This window comes from Periplaneta americana, chromosome 13, assembly GCF_040183065.1.
Source record: "Periplaneta americana isolate PAMFEO1 chromosome 13, P.americana_PAMFEO1_priV1, whole genome shotgun sequence".
Taxonomy (NCBI): Eukaryota; Metazoa; Arthropoda; class Insecta; order Blattodea; family Blattidae; genus Periplaneta; species Periplaneta americana.
In genome coordinates, this window is record NC_091129.1 from 136,194,093 (window position 1) to 136,212,349 (window position 18,257).

The 18,257-nt window shown below is 35.3% G+C and overlaps 1 protein-coding gene across 1 annotated transcript in view; it reads left to right on the top strand.

The window, feature by feature from the left end:
* LOC138712466 (SET and MYND domain-containing protein 4-like) overlaps positions 1-15,435 on the top strand; it is a 36,692-nt gene extending 21,257 nt beyond the window's left edge. Inside the window, exons 8-10 of the mRNA XM_069844311.1 lie at positions 806-1,007; positions 6,212-6,427; positions 13,522-15,435. Of these exons, the coding sequence (XP_069700412.1) occupies positions 806-1,007; positions 6,212-6,427; positions 13,522-13,816 (713 nt within the window). The 3' untranslated portion in view covers positions 13,817-15,435. The remainder of the gene's footprint in view (positions 1-805; positions 1,008-6,211; positions 6,428-13,521) is intronic.
* The last annotated feature ends 2,822 nt before the right edge of the window (positions 15,436-18,257 follow it).

Genomic DNA, 18,257 nt, shown 5'->3' on the forward strand with positions numbered 1-18,257 from the left:
CTGGACTAAATACTGTTTCATCTGACACTATTCATTATATAATGAAAGAATTAAAAGCGAAAATAATCGAAGCCAATTTCGAGTAAACTATATTTTTATACAATTTTTAATAAACTTAGTAAGACAAGTTTTCAATTTGAAACATGATTCTATCGATAATAATTACTACTCTGGACTAAATACTGTTTCATCTGGCACTATTCATTATATTGTCACTTTTAATTCCCTTGATTTTCAAAGCTACTTTCGGTATAATTCCATCAATTTTTTTTGTAATGATTAAAATTATACCGAAACCAGCTTTGAAAATCGAGAGAATTAAAAGTGACAATACTTTTTTCTTTCTCCTGTAAAATCATTCAAAAACACATAGTGGATTTTGGAGGCACAGTCTGTAGTCTACTAGACTAACTTGGTACCACAGCATTTAATACTACTTAGACCCAATAAAACTGCTACAAACATGGAGGTGCAAACAATTTTTTAAATTTTTTATAAACACTCAGGAAATAACTATGACATTTGACACAAACAAGATGATAATTATGGCTGAATAAAAACTGTACCGGTATATTAATTGAAACTGTGACTAATGAGAGATTAATTTTTTAGTATGTCCAATTTCAGATAGATGAGTTGTAAGAACTAAGTTATGTAAATGATTTTTATATGTAAATTTGAAACCATATAGATCCATGAAATCTATCATCTAAACAATATCGAACATCATTTGGAATATACAATTGCTGCGAATTGATGCAAATCTAATCTTTATCTACAAATAAATGACTTCTTATTTCTGCAGGATCTTTGACATCAGACGAACTATTTATTGGCTCACTGATATTGCGTCACCTGCAACTACTGCAATTCAATGCCCATGAGATCTTTGAAACAAGCATGGAAGCTCCAAATACGTTCAGAGGATCTAAAACTGTGTACATTGCAGTTGGAATATATCCCACAGCTGCGATGTTGAACCACAACTGTCACCCTGCTCTTGCAAGGTATGATTCACCATGTTGTCATAAAGAATGGCACAGAAAATATTTGACTAGTGGTTCAATTTCTGTGTATTCACTGCTATATGTCACGATGTAATGAACTCTGTGCGTTATATGTATTGAGATCGTCACTGACTAAGCTTATCATATTTATATATATATTATTTTAATGTATCGAAGTACATATGATATTTCCATGCAGATATTCTGCGTCATCATACGATGAAAGAGTAATGGAACGGAGAAAAATTCTCTCCGGCACCGGGATTTGAACCCGGGTTTTCAGCTCTACGTGCTGATGCTTTATCTACTAAGCCACACTGGATACCCATCTCGGTGTCGGACAGAATCGTCTCAGTTTAAGTTCCAATTCTTGGGTTCCCTCTAGTGGCAGCCCTCTGCACTGCGTCATAGATGTCTATGAACGTAGGACTGAAGTCCACACATGTGCTGAGGTGCACTCGTTATGAGTGACTAGTTGGCCGGGATCCGATGGAATAAGTGCCGTCTTAAATCACGAAGTGATTTACGCATATCATATATATTATTTTAATGTACCGAAGTACATATGATATTTCCATGCAGATATTCTGCGTCATCATACGATGAAAGAGTAATGGAATGGAGAAAAATTCTCTCTGGCACCAGGATTTCATCCCGGGTTTTCAGCTCTATGTGCTGATGCTTTATCCACTAAGCCACACCGGATACCCACCCCGGCGCCGGACAGAATCGTCTCAGTTTAAGTTCCAACTCTTGGGTTCCCTCTAGTGGCCGCCCTCTGCACTACGTCATAAATGTCTATGAACGTAGGACTGAAGTCCACACATGTGCTGAGGTGCACTCGTTATGAGTGACTAGTTGGCCAGGATCCGACGGAATAAGCGCCGTCTTAATTCACGAAGTGATTTACGCATATCATATATATTATTTTAATGTACCGAAGTATATATGATATTTCCATGCAACTCAGCACATGTGTGGACTTCAGTCCTACGTTCATAGACATCTATGACGTAGTGCAGAGGGCGGTCACTAGAGGGAACCCAAAAGTTGGAACTTAAACTGAGACGATTCTGTCTGACACCGAGATGGGTATCCGGTGTGGCTTAGTGGATAAAGCATCAGCACGTAGAGCTGAAAACCCGGGTTCAAATCCCGGTGCCAGAGAGAATTTTTTTCCGTTCCATTACTCTTTCATCATTATCATATTTAATTAAAATGCCACCTCAGACCTCATAAATATAATGCAATGTAATACTGATTTTAATTACTTGTTATGAACAAGAAAGTACTTTAAAATGTCATGTGAGGGTTTAGTGGCTAAGTTTCTCTTCCTCCCTTGTCATTCCAGTAGCAATAACAACAACAGCTCTTGGATAGATGTTGGCAATTTTCAGAATATCAAAATGATGAACAGAGCCTTGTTTTATGGTATTAGTGATAAATACAGAACATGATTTTCAGCTGTGGTTACAGATATGTGCACATTTAGTGTTAAATGCTGTTGTTTTCTAATGCCAGGCATTTGACAATAAAGTCATTTGACCTCTTGCACTCCAATATTTTTCAAAGTTATTATCATGGGCAGCCACTGAAGCACAGATTTTGAGGTGTTCCGAATCCATTTCTTGGTTTGAGTTGCACAATGGGCAGTTAGGGGACTGATATATTCCAATTCTATGCAGGTATTTGGCCAAACAGTCATGAACCTGTTGCCAATCTAATGTAGTTCATCTATGATAACATTTTTCAAGCGAATTTCACGTTTTCTTGTGAAAGTCTTAATTTTCGCCATAACCACGAAAAATAGTATATTTTCTTTAAATGTTTCATTCCAAAAGCAAATGATATCTAAATTTTCATCTGAATACTTGGAACATAGTTGAACCTTTTGATTTTCCCTTATTTAGATACAGTGGGATTCACTCTGTCAGTTAATAGCAATAGCTTGATTACTCTCTTGAGAACACTGTTTTCAGCCTATATGAACATAAAAAAGGGATTTTAATAGTACTTCCGACAGTGAGTGTTTATCAAGCAACTCCACAATTTCAACACAAAAGAGGAAATTTAACGATACTGTACTCAAAGCAATGAATCTTTGCAAGCTATTTTCATTTTACTTGGTAGGTTTAACAGTTAGTTTCAAAGTGAAGGTGTGTGATAGGGCGAAAAACATAAATGAGTGCGTCTTCTCCCGTGGTGAAAAACCATAGTCATGAGTTTTATTTAATGATAATGACACGTCCTGTGCAAATTTCGTAATGTTAGAATTGTGTGAAAGTGCCACGATTAATGTGAAAAACGCGTGAAGAGTAAATCTCACGAAAAACGTGTGAAAGAACACTCAACAGATACTAAGTTCTAAACAGGCAACTAGGAGTTAATTCAGAGCTCCTTCGAAATCCAAAGAATGGATAAAACAAAATGGAATTCATCATGGATACCAGTACTACAGAAATGTTAAAATATATTTCTGATTGTTAAAATTGTACATCAAATATTAAATATATAACTGGTATTAGCGCTGTGTAAATTAGTATGTCATTATATAAATGTTAAGTTTAATGTTTACACCAATGACACATTATTTTATTGTGACGTTATTGCGAAAATTTGATACTCTATTCAACAACAAAAAACAAATATTTAAAAACGATATGTAAAATTTTAAGAAAATTATCACCATAAAAACATAGCTCTGATGATGAGCCATGTAATTGTGTTGCAAAAATGAGTTATAGTATTACAACAAAGTTTATGAGTCACATAGAATAACATAGGAACTTGGTATTTAATAAATCTATCGAAAATATGGATTATAAAAACAGAGAGGAATAAAATTTAGATTTTGAGAAAATCACTTGTAACCAAAATACAAATAAACTTCCCTTGGATCATCATGAAACAAATTTTAACCATTTTATTTGTTCATAGTTTTCTGCCCAAGGGCAGGTCTTTCACTCCAAACCCAGCACTCTCCAATGTTTCCTATTTTCTACATACAATCTATATACCCTAATGTCGCCTATCATCTGATATCTTCTTCTGCTCCAAACTCTTCTCCCGTTCACCATTCTCTGCAGTGCATTCTTCGATAGGCAGTTTCTTCTCAGCCATTTTCTTTTTCTCTTCCTGATCAGTTTCAGCATTGAATAATTTCGTGGGAAAAATTGTTCTGGGGCTGGGTATCAAACCTGGGACCTTTGGTTAAACGTACCAACTACCAATGCTCTACCAACTGAGCTACCCAATGAATCGGTGTCTGGTAGAGTTCCCGGGTAGCTCAGTTGGTAGAGCATTGGTACATTTAACCAAAGGTCCTGGGTTCGATACCTGGACCCGGAACAATTTTTCCCTCGAAATTATTCAAATCAGCTTCACAGGGAGTTATACTTGATAGCTTGATTTGCAGTTTCAGCATTATTCTTTCCTCACTCACTCTTTCTAGCACAGCTTCATTTCTTATTCTGTCTGTCCATTTCACATGCTTCATTCTTCTCCATTTATCCATACTAACATTTCAAATGCTTCTAGTTGTTTATCTCCATTTTATTATAATATCCATGTTTCTGCTCCATACAATGCAACACTCCACAAAAGCACTTCACCAGTCTGATAGTATTTAATTTTTCGTTTTGGTTAAAGGTACAGTTTTTCCTCTGTAATATTTCTTTGCTTGTATAACAAGAGAGTGAATCCAATTGGTACAGTACTGAATGTATATTGGCTCTATTCATGGTCCAAATTTCGCACCTGTGGGTGAAGAACAAATTATAGTAATTCTATTCTTATTATTTGTAAACATCACTCAAATTTTGTAAATCTCAATTCATTTGGTCGTAACTCTGTTTACTGTATCCCTCAGGTGTAAAGACGCAGAGAAGGATAGGGTCGTGGATAGGAGGGTTGAGTTTAATGACAGGATGATGACGTTTTGACTCTGAATCTGGAGTTTTTCCCAACTATATGGGCTACGCTGTTACACAGTATAATGCTTCCCTATTAAGCACCTAACGGAAGTATGTCACAAACAATAGCCAATATTTTCAAAACGAGGGGTCATTGGCCACCCATACCAGGTATGACTTCAAACAGCACGTCTTGTACTTTCATCTCACACAATCTTATTCCATTCGGTGATATACAGAGCGTGTCCTCTCCTTGTTAGTGTTTATATTGTGTTTTGGGTTCTTGGCAATTAGCTAAGACAGAGATGAGTGCTGAAAAGTTCTAAATGACGGAAAAAGACAATTCTAGAAGAATTATTTACTATCAATCAGGGTGATTGTTCTTTCCTCGAAAAGGCGTAGAAATGTATGATTGGTTCCAGAGAGTTCTAAAACATGGAAAAAGATCAAGGAAAGTTATTTATTATGTGTCGAAAATCTTCCAGAGAGAAAGCGAAGCTTTTTAATAGGGACCTAATATCTGCCATCATCCTGTATAGAAGATAACTATGGTCAGAAGGTATGCTTGCAGGAGGAGGGGAAGGTAAACGCCAGTGACTGTCAAAATACAATTCATACAAAGTGTGCATTGCATTTAGAAATGAATAAACAATTTGCTTCCCACAAATTTTTTTATATATTTTATGGATGACGCATAAAACACTATATGTACTACAAACGTTAATTTTTTTTGCAGTAAATAGTTTTTTTTTGGACAAAAATCTTTAATGACTGTCGTTAATATAAAATTCTGCTATGAAATGCAGGGAATCTTCTACATGGTTTAGGGAATAAAAATATTTGTTACCAAAGTGATTTGTTGCTATTGTCTGTGCATTTCTGGTGGCTCAAGATCAAACAATGGATTGTGATTGCCGCGTGTGGTTACCCCAGTCCTGGACCATTCTCCTCAATTAAAGTCAGCTGGGACAGCTGGAATTACCAGTGCTTCAATTCACAGTTTTCAGTTCAGTGACTTGTGTGTGGTTTGTACATGAGCTTGAGCCATCAGTTCGAAATGCACAGATAATAGTGTGTTGTGTTTCTGATATATTTTACGCCATTACAGACAGAAATCTGAAAGGATAACACATCATGGCATATGGCAAAAATACATTCTGTGAATTCACTTTGTGACTGTAGTTCACATATTACTGATATTTCTTGTTAGGCAACACCTGTAATAATTTAAGTGGAGTTTTACTAATTTGTAGTTTCATTTATAAAAAGCATTATTCTTTAACAATTTTGCAGGCATTTTGTGGGCAAGAATATTGTACTCCAGGCCCTACGTCCAATGGAGGCTGGTGAAAATGTACCTGAAAATTATGGACCAGTTTTCACTAAGCGACCCCTTGCTTTACGGCAGAGAACACTTGCTTCCCGTTATTGGTTCAAGTGTGACTGTGAAGCCTGTATAGAAGACTGGCCAACTTACGACACTTTGAATAACGACACTCTTCGATTCAGGTAACTTTAGAAAGCCTTGACAAGAGACAATGAGAATAAAATAGATTCCATTTGTATTTTTTTTTTACTGTTTATATTAACAAATTCATGGAGAAGGAAAATTAACCTAAACAATCATTCACATTATGTATGAAAAGTTGCACTGTTGGGAAAATTGGATGTATAATATAACATCTTGTCCCGTGCCGTGGCGTCGCGGTCTAAGGCATCCTGCCTAGGACTTGCATTACGGAATGTGTGCTGCTGGTTCGAGTCCTCATGGGGGAAGAAATTTTCTCATGAAATTTCGGCGGAACCGGTGCCCATCCAGCATCGTGATGCACTTGGGGAGCTATGATAGGTAGCGAAAATCCGGTTCAGCAAACCAGCTATAATGGCGGGGGGGGATCATCGTGCTAACCACACGATACCTCCATTCTGGTTGGATGATCGTCCACGTCTGCTTCGGCATGTGAACGTGAGGCCAGCAGCCGGCTGGTCGGACTTGACCCTTCAGGGCTGTAGCACCATGGATTTACTTTGATATAACATTTTAAAGACACAGTGTAAGGTTTATAATGAACAAAAATATTGTTGCAGCAGTCTTTCTGACGTTAGTATTTTTCTGTTCTCTTTCCATCATTTACTAATTATTCACTATTCTGTTGGAATAAACGAAAATCTATTTTTTTAACTAATGGTGAGTATTTGACTGTTCGTCATTCATCCATATGAATCCAGTTGTGTAGACTAATTTACTGACATATAATCATTGTGCTAAATCACTTTCTCTATCCATAAGTGAATGGTTAAAATTTGGTCATCTACAATGTCAAAATTATACATGTGCAAAGTCAAAAAACACCATATTGCATATGCCCTAAGCCGAAAGTTTTCATTCATATGATGACGAGATATTCACTTCGCTTTTTTTTTTTTCAAGTATTACAGTCTATGCTGAGAAGGAATTAAAATTGTAGCCAGCTGTGATAGTGAAGTTCAAAATATTCGTACATCGGAATAAATATAAACAATTGTGTATGTAAAAATTACTTATGTGTACAGTAGTGGCAAAAAAAACCAGACCGACCCTTGTAGCTGATTTCAAGCCTTGTTCACTCCAGAGCACGATAGACTGGTAACTAAGACTTTCGAGGTTCGAATCCTGCTGGGAAGGTAACTTTCTTTTGTTCCTTATTCAAATTTATTCCCAATACTTTTCGATTGCAGTGATATTTTACTACTTGATTAACTTATTATTCCCAGAACATGAATTTTACCAGCAATCGAAAAGTACTGGGAATAAATTTGAATAAGGAACAAAAAAATTTCTTTCCCAGGCAGGATTCGAACTATGAAAGTCTTAGTTACCAGTCTATCGTGCTCTGGAGTGAACAAGGCTCTGAAATCAACTACAAGGGTCGGTTCGGTTTTTTTGCAACTACTGTACATACTAATGAAAGTCGCTCACAGTTATGTCTCTTAAATATGGTATATGTCTGTTTTGGCTGAATTTTTTGCAACATTTATTTTTTTATTCTGGTGTAGTTAAGGCCATTAGGTCTTCTCTTCCACAACACCAGGAATACAAATACAATAATAGAAATAAACAAAAAAAATACGCTATATACAAAGTAAAGCTACACAAGAAATAAAGAGAGAGAGAGAAAAAAACCCTATAAATAAATATATTATTATTATTATTATTATTATTTATATATATTTACGATTCTGTCCGGCGCCGGGGTGGAATCCGGTGTGGCTTAGTGGATAAAGCATCAGCATGTAGAGCTGAAAACCTGGGTTCAAATCCCGGCCCCGGAGAGAATTTTTCTCCGTTCCATTACCCTTTCATCATACTATAAACAAAGTTAAGCCACACAAAAATATACACAGGTTGCAGTCACACAAACTTTAAATGAGTGATTAAGTATCATAATTAATTCTATCCTAACCAATTAACCAACATAAACAAGAAACTTGCAACATGTATTCAGTCAAATGAACAAAGGCAAGCTTAAGGAAGAACGAAATTTTGGAAAATAATTTTAGCCTAATTTTTGGACTACTGCAATAAAAAAAACCACACACGCACACACAGAGTAACAGTAAGATCTCTATTATCCGTGGTAATGAAATGGGTGGACTGAACGGTTAATCGAAAAAATTGGATAATCTGTTCCATTAAATATTTTCATAAATTAAGTGCATAATACAGTTTCGTAATTTCCCTCGTGTTGTTGTGTTTAGCATGCTAGATATTGGATCAGAAGTTCACTAATTTAAGTTCGGTTGTCAATGACGGGTTTTTAAGGGCCAAGGAAATTCCTTGTGATGGTCGTCTGCAGAAAGATAGGAATAGTAGATGTCTCGTGTTATAGATTTACTTTATACACTTTATCCTTGTTTTTATTAAATCGCACATAGTTGTAACCCAATCTCGTATTCTGATGCAAGATGAGCCACAATTTCTCTCTTCCCAAACTGCTAAATTATTTGCATATTTATTTCCATATCGTACTTAGCAAAATACTTTTGACAACTGTGCAAGACATTTTGCATAGAAGTTATGAAGAACGGCCACCCGAACAGTAGGACAAGGACTGACTGGTGCACGGGTTTGCTATAAATTGTGTGGAAGTTCTTTGGGCAATTTCTTTGAAAGCAGATAGTGACTATTTTACAAATTGGGAAAACACCCACAAGTAACTATTCTTGTTGCTAGCAGCAGCAGCAGTACGTGTAAGGGTAAAGACTTGTAATATATATATAATTATTATTGTGGTGGTGTTTATGCTTATAATGGCGAATTTCTCAAGCTACTTTCTGTATAGTCATAAGACAACTCATAAAGGATTGTTAAACTAAATTGCATTCAAGTTCTTTCATTTAAAACTATGCTATGCTGCACATATTGATAACCACTGGCTGTGAAAGAATGTGTTGTTGTAAAACCTGGCTTTCAACAGACACATTAAGAAGAAAAAAAAATATCATCGATGATTCTACAAATACCACTAACACGAACAGTATTTAGATCCATGTGCAGGAGCTGCTGAATCAAGGAAATTAAACATTTTATGCCTATGCTTAAATACCTGTAGCACAGAATTATTTCCTATATTTTTCTTTCTTTCTTTTTTCTTTTGTGAAATCTGAAAAGTTTTCTTTTCTCTAGTGAGGTATAAAGATTTTTAAACATTTTACTGACAAAAAAAATTTAGTAATTCATTCTCTTAAAAGTACTATACTTCTAGTGCACGTTTTAATTAAACAACCAACTCAAAAAGCACATATTGAAAGTTTTTGAAGATTGATTTAATCAAGAATATGTATTATAACAGCGCATTTTTTAATTCCTGTCTTAGGTGGCAATTAATAAAACTGTCCTGTTGCGAATAATATTCCCATCTGTTATTAATTTCAAATGACAATACTGCAACCATTTATAACATAATTTTTCTATTTCAATATTTTAAAAGTGATACAAATATTAAGATATTAGGAGTTATAATGAGGTTATTAGTAGTGATAGACAGAATCTAATAATCTGTTCTCGAATAACATAAGAATCAAATAATTTATTCAAATAAAATTTCTTGGATACTTTCGTCATTCAACTAACGACTTGATTACTCACCAGCAGATTCTTGCTTCTCTTATCCAACATTAAGCATGACAATGATAACGGTAATAGTGACAGCAGTGTATTGTGCAAGCACAGGAGTTCACATTTTTTTTATTCTAATCACATGCTGGTAACTATCTGCAACTTCCCATAAAGATGTTTATTCCTGCATTCCGTAATTAGACGAGAGAAAGAAAGAGAAGAGAAGAGGTGAGACAGAGAGAGACAATCTGCAGCAAGTCTTTACTGCATGCAACTACGTCATGTTTATGGGCGAGGTTGGCCGAATATATAGTAGAACCCCGATTTTCCGTTACCCTATTAACCGATTAGTGGATTATCCGACCGTCTTTCTCTCTATCGCTCGTTTTTATTTTTGCTGCAAAACCTATGAAGTACTGTACATCACATTAGTACAAATTTTTTTATGGACTGTTTTTTTTACAAACCTTTACTCTTGCACAGTGGTCTACTCTTGAATGATCGTAGCGTTTAACTTCTATGCAAAATGTCTTCCACAGGTGTCAAAAGGAAACGTCGTCAGCTTAGAGTGTAAACCTGCTAACCATCAAAAAGAAAATTTTACGAGGGAAGCAAAAAAACTAAGTTTAAATTAACTCTGAAACTTTATGACCAAATCCGAAGTACAGGTGCCATTTGTACCTATACTTTGGATTTGGTCCTAAAGTTTCAGAGTTAATTTTAACTTAGTTTTTTGCTTCCCTTGTAAAATTTTATTTTTTTGGCGGTTAGCAGGTTTACCCTCTAAACCGATGACATGTTGTGCTATGGAAAAAAGTGCAAGTAATTGAGTGATTTGGGAAAAGAGAAACTATGGTTCATCTCGCATCAAAATACGAGATAAGAATTACAACTGTGCGCAATTTAATGAAAACAAATGTAAAGTGTATAAAGTATTTAAATCTATAACATGAGACCTCTACTATTCCTATCTTTCCACAGACAGTCGTCTTAAGGAGTTTCCTTGGCCATTAAAAACCTGTAACTGAAAATCAGACTTAAATGAGTTAACTTCTGATCCACTACCTAACTTGTTGAAACAAAAACCCACGGGTTACGAAATTCTATTATGCACTTAATTTATGAAAACCTTTCATGGTACTGATTATCCGACTTTTTCGATTAACCGTTCACTCTACCACCTTCATTACCACGGATAATAGAGGTTCTACTGTATATGATTGATAAGCAGTGTTCTCATTCTTCACTTCTCGCAGCATCTACCATCTGAGCAAATTATTCAAATACTTGTTCACGATTCGAGATATATCTCGAGAAATTACAAGAACCGAATAATTCATAGTATTTTTTTATTCGAATACTCCCATCACTAATTATAAGTATATTTTTTGTGGTATTGTTAAATTCTGTTGGAAAAGCAAGCTGTAAAGCTAATTGTTTCTGTGAATATTAGCCAAGGTGTAACAAGAGAATTTACAATTAGCATAAAATAATCTAAGAGAACTCACATCTGCCTGAACCTCAAGTGGTCTTTTGCGACTATTCTTTTGTGCTGGAGGCAGGTAACATCTATCTTTACCAACTGTATTAGTAACTGTTAAAGTGAGAGGGAAAAACTTTTTCTGTGACAGTTTCTAGATTATTTCGACAAGAAGTATAATAAAACATAAGAGTAGGAAATAACATTTCTAGGGGGAAAAAATGTTGTTGTTGTTTTCTAATGCCAGGCGTTTGACAATAAAGTCATTTAACCTCTTGCACTCCAATATTTTTCAAAGATATTATCATGGTCAGCCACTGAAGCACAGATTTTGAGGTGTTCCCAATCCATTTCTTGGCTTGAGTTGCACAATGGGCAGTTAGGGGACTGATATATTCTAATTCTATGTAGGTGTTTGGCCAAACAATCATGGCCTGGGGGAAAAAATGTTGAACCAATTTTAAGTTAATGATCACTTTGTCTTTTGTATATAAGCTATTTTATTGTAAAAATTGTTGTATTTCATGTGCATCACTTCTGGTTTAAATGATTTGCAGGCAATGAATCTGAATAAAATTCATCATCACTGTGTTATATGTACAGATGTACAAATAGGCAGATGGTGTCCTGAAAATAATTTTTTTGGTATCAGAAATGTTGGAAGGGTGTATTTCCGTGAAAATCTCGAATTTAGTGTTCTACAGCACAATACTTTATCTTTATACAGTAGAACCCTGATTATCCGTCACCCTATTAACTGATTGATGGATTATCCGACTGTCTATTTCTCGCTCTTTTTTTCTTCAGAAATATGAAGTACTGTTTTATACATCATATTAGTAGTTTTACTTACCGGTTCTTCTATATGGTTGTGAAACTTGGACTCTCACTCTAAGAGAGGAACATAGGTTAAGGGTGTTTGAGAATAAGGTGCTTAGGAAAAATTTGGGGCTAAGCGGGATGAAGTTACAGGAGAATGGAGAAAGTTACACAACACAGAACTGCACGCATTGTATTCTTCACCTGACATAATTAGAAACTTAAAATCCAGACGTTTGAGATGGGCAGGGCATGTAGCAGGTATGGGCGAATCCAGAAATGCATACAGAGCGTTAGTTGGGAGACCGGAGGGAAAAAGACCTTTAGGGAGGCCGAGACATAGATGGGAGGATAATATTAAAATGGATTTGAGGAAGGTGGGGTATGATGATAGAGACTGGATTAACCTTGCACAGGATAGGGACCGCTGGCAGGCTTATGTGAGGGCGGCAATGAACCTTCGGGTTCCTTAAAAGCCATTTGTAAGTAAGTAAGTATTAGTAGTTTTACATATGTTTTGTTAGAGAGTATTACACAGCATTGTCTACTGTTCGAATTGTCATTCTATAATATAACTTGTATATAAAATATCTTTCATTGTTAATAGAAAACGTGTTGTGCTAAGTATCGAAAAAACGGAAATAATTGAATGGTTTGAGAAAGAGAAACTGTGGCTCATCTCGCATCGGAATATGAGATTGGAGTTACAACTGCGCGATTTAAAAAAAAAAACAAAGATAAAGTGTAAAAAGTATGTAAATCTACAACATAAGATCTCCTTTATTCCTATCTTTCCTGAGACAGTCATTACAAAGGGCTTCCTTGCCCCCTTAAAAACCAGTCGTTGACAACCAGACTTAAATTAGTGAACTTCTGATCCACTACCTAGCGAGTTAAATACAAGACCATGGAGGAAATTACAAAATCTTTCATGGTCCGGATTATCCGATTTTTTCGATTAACCGTTCAGTCCATCCCCTTCATTACCATGGATAATAGAGGTTCTACTATACTCCACATAAAGAGAAAGTAAAAAGATCTGAGAAATGCCATTATTATGAAAAAGTTTGAGAAATTATGAAAATATTTTTAAGGTACTGAATAGCAAGAAAAACTGGCATCATTTATCTCTAATCTCTATTTTCAATAAAGGCACATAGAGGAAGGATATAATAAATTCATTATGTGAACTTTTCTTACCTGCAGGTGTCCCACAAAAGGATGCAAGCAGCTCAGTAGGAAAGAGCATCGTCGATGCCCCAGGTGTAAGAAGCAGGTGAATCCACAACAAGGAATTGTACAGGAGATAGCAGGAAAATTCCTAGAGGGAATGGAGGCAATGGAATCTGGTGATGTTGAACGTGCGATACAACTCTTCTGCTTGTACCTTGACACAATGTACAAAGCTGGGGCACCTCCGTGTCGGGATATGAGTCTGTGTCAGGATGCTTTGAGGGTGTGTCTTGCAAACAGCGGGAACACTTGGGTGGTCAGGAAGTAGAATTCGGGGACATGTGAGGTTTCAACCTGCAAATAATTGGGCACAATGGCGTGTGGGCACTTACTAATAACTTGAGTAAACATTATACATATAAAGTACAATCTGCTGATATATTGGTACAGTAAATGTCTGAATGCTAAACTATTTTCCATTTTTATGAAGTTGGTAACAGTCACCACAAATACACTGGATTTCATTTGAATTCACACTACAACAGGTCACTTCTTACAGAACTATTCTAGCTTTTCATATTGATTTTCAAAGATCCTGAGACTTTCAAATAAAATTCTTTAAACAAATTGCATTTTTACCTATTATTCCTATTTATTAAAAAAAAATCAAACTTAAAGTCAGATTAAATTTTCACTATTCTCAATTACTGTATACTCCTAGCTGATCAAATTATTTAAGACTCCGTATTACAAATCCCACAAACTCCACCTGCATTGATGATCCTTAACATCTATAGCAAATTCATTCTCAGTTATATAAAAGTGGTTACTGACAAAGGCATTTATCTAAGACTTTTTGTAAAAACAGGGAAGATACGATTATACACTTACAATTAATATTATATATTCTGAATACTAACTGTCTGCTGTTAGCATTTTCCCGTATTCCTACTCAATCTGTACAGAACAGCTATGTTTTACTTTCAAGAGAAGCATTTTTAATTTGGTACACTGAGCTAATGCGAATTTAATGGCTAAATGTTAATTCTATTTCACTGAGTGACATTATACAGTATAAAGTAATACTTTTTTCATACATAAATGTTCCATTGCAATTTATAGGCAACTCTGGTAATGAAAACATACGAAAACAATTAAATAAGCAATGCAGGTTCCCATTAGAGCAAATACCCACTGTGAATGTGAATATAAAACTTCCATATAGGGAAGAGTCGGGTAGTATCGGACATCGGGTAATATCGGACAGTGAGTTTCTTTCTTCTACCACACGATGATAGTACCTGATTGACATGGTTACGTTTCTGTGATGTCGCATAGAGAAACGTAACCATGTCATTCAGGTACTACCATATGGTGGTAGATGAAAGAAACGCACTGTCCGATATTACCCGATGTCCGATACTACCCGACTCTCCCCTACTGCAGTATTAGAAAAATGTAGTACAGGTAAGAGGCAGAAGCCATATATTCACATGTATTGAATCAAAATAAAAGATTTTTACAATGAAGTTCAAGTATTTTATGGTTAAAAATAAGTTTATTCTTAAATCTCAATGTTTATTTTAAAATTAAGCAACATAATATTAATTTATCATATTTCTATACTGTATTCAAATCAATGTGTAAGAATCAACTTTTCGATGGGTTCTCATTATTTTACATATATCTGACAGCATTTTGCTTTGTATTCACTGCAAAAGCAAACACTAGAAAGTACAATTTGTTAAAGTTATACAAGACAGAGCGGTATTATTATCACCCACTTTACAGTTTTAATTTAATCAATGACAGTGGTGTTACCTTGCCAAGGTGAAGGGATTCATTTGTGCAGTGGAGTATTCATAAAGTTGAAATTAATTTTTCTCGACAAAAGTACTGTCAATTTGTTAGAGTAACTGGGAAGGATAGCCATGAAAACACACATATATGGGGGGGGGGGGAAAGAGAGAGAAAGAGAGAGACAGACAACAGATGAACAGGTTTTAATACAGAATAAAATGCCTACCTTACTAATGTGTGAGTTTTAATTCCATTAATTTTACATTTGACGAAATGTGAAGACAAAGAACAAAACTTAATTTCTTTGGCTTCGGTAACAAGTAACTGAGAAATTTTTAATATTCAGAAAAGGCATAAAAGTTGTTAGTAATACTGACAACACTAGTTCCCAAAGAGGATAAAAATCTAACAAATTCACGTGCCCACTCTGTCACACGGTCACATGAAAACTAGAACATTTCATCAACTCTTTGAGAAACCAACAGAAGTTTACTTGAAGAACACAGTAAGTTCATAATTGTCATTTTATAAAAGTGTTTACGTTCATACTTGAAATACAAGGTAATGTTTTTAGTAACTCCTAAACAATGTGTTTGCAGAGAATGGATTAAATAATTTAACATACCATGATGAGTAAGTAGTATATCAACAAGTATTATATAACAAGACCATGTTTCATGGGGGTAAGGGAGGAGGGGGAATTATATTTTATTTAACGATGGTCGCAACTGCGAAGGTTATATCAGCATTGCCGGTGTGCCGGAATTTTGCCCTACAGGAATTCTTTTACATGCAAGTAAATCTACTGACATGAGCCTATCGCATTTAAGCATACTTAAATGCCATTGACCAGGGCTGGGATCGAACCCGCAATCTCAAGCACAGAAGGCCAGCATCTACCGACTGTGCCACCCAGACCGACCTGTTTAGTGATCTTCAAGTGTTCTTAAAAGATCTTTAAATTAATTACAAAAACAATTGGAAGTGACATGATATTACGAATTTCATATAAATTTACTGAAATCTTGCAAACTAAGAGGCTGCAGGACGGATATTCTTTTTTTTTATTGGGTTCTTGTTTCATTTCTTGTAAAAATGTTATTTTTAATTTTCAATAATCAAAATAAGGTTTTACTCAGAGTATAAACACAGTTACCGAATTTACAATTATAATTTTATAACCAAGATAAAAGTTTCGCATTAGTTGGTGATAAATTAGTAAAAGGATGTGAATTTCAACTGGTAAAAAAAATAATGCTTTAACAATATTCCCGATTTAATGACAATTTCCAATATGAATTCAACAGTCTGCCTCCATCTCTCTGTAGAGGTATATAAATACATAGTAGAATAAATTTCATGGACTGGCAAATATGTGACACTACTGGCAATTGCATTCCATAATGCATTGTATGTACAAGTTGTGCAACCTATATATTCATCAAAAAGTCTACAACAAGGATGGTTGTGTAAACAACATTAGTTCATATTAAGTGTCTTACGGTATTAAGGTCAATATGTGCAAAGTGCAAATATGCAATTTTGTAAAATCAGGCAAAATTACAAAATGTTATTAGTGGAGAAAAATTCACTCCAGCGCCAAGGACCGAACCCGGGACTCCCAGTTCTATGCATTGGGTGCTCTAACCACTGAGCTACGCCTAATTTCAACCCACAGCACCGGATCAAATCTTTCTCCTTTGGTTCTTTTCCCTTAGTGGCCTTACTCCAAGTTCGACTTATATATTGACATAAATATATTGTCAACAGTCATCACACAACAAGCGCACTCATTTGAGTGACTTGGTGGCTGGGACTCCTACAGTATATGCACTGTTAGGTGAATAATCTATGTAAAGATTAATTTTTTTGGTCCTACAGAATTATCTGTGGTGGTTACCAAAGGAAAAAGATTTGCTCCGGTGCGGTGGGTTGAACTTCAGTGTAGCTCAGTGGTTAGAGCACCCAGTGCATAGAACTGAGTGTCCCGGGTTCGATCCTCGGCTCTGGAGCGAATTTTTCTTCACTAATAACAAATGGTAACCATCACAGATAATTCTGTAGGACCAAAAAAATTAATCTTTACATAAAATTACAGAAATTCTGACAATGTTAAAACTCCCTGGCTGTTTTTTCAACATGAAAGATTAGTTAGCTTTATAATAATAGATTCTCTTTAGTATAAGAAGATATCACAGCTTCTACGTAAGTTCTTAAGACATTCCAGTAATTGTCTCCATGATTACAGAAGTGAATCATAGCTGAAGGAAAATACTTTTTAAAGTTGATGTGCATAAAAGTGCTGAAACTGCCAATAGTGTTTACAGTGACTACCATGATCCAATAATTACCGATTCCACTACGTAAATAACACGGGAAGAAGTCAGGATTTACTCTACATAATCTGACAAAAGACACAATCACAAAATAAAGAGTGGAGGAGGAAATATAACATTTAATATATTATCGGATAAACAGCCCGTTAACTTTCTTTTTGTTTATGCAAAATAATATTTAAACCACATGAAAATGAATCTCCCTCACCTTATCATAAGATCATACCAACATATATCCCACGAACAAGACAAAGTAATATCAATTTACGTCTAAAATTCTATGGTTTGGAATTAAATATATGATGTGGTAATGGGAAGGTAGTGGATGAGAGGAAAGAATTAAGATTATTTATATTCGGTACAAAATAGCTAGTAACCAAGATACGTAACAATATGCTGAATGAACGAAGACAGTAATCCGATGACTCTACTCAAGCATGGGCGATCACTTGCAGAGAGGCAACTGGGGTCCAAGGAAGTGGACACCTATTTCGTCTTTACTCACACAGTTAATTTTTCATAGACTTCGAGTTCTAGTTACATTGCACCGAAAGTACACGTTACATTTCGTTTTTATCATACAAATATACAATGTAAGGAAGGGTTCGAGTTAGGCATTGCAAGTACAACAAG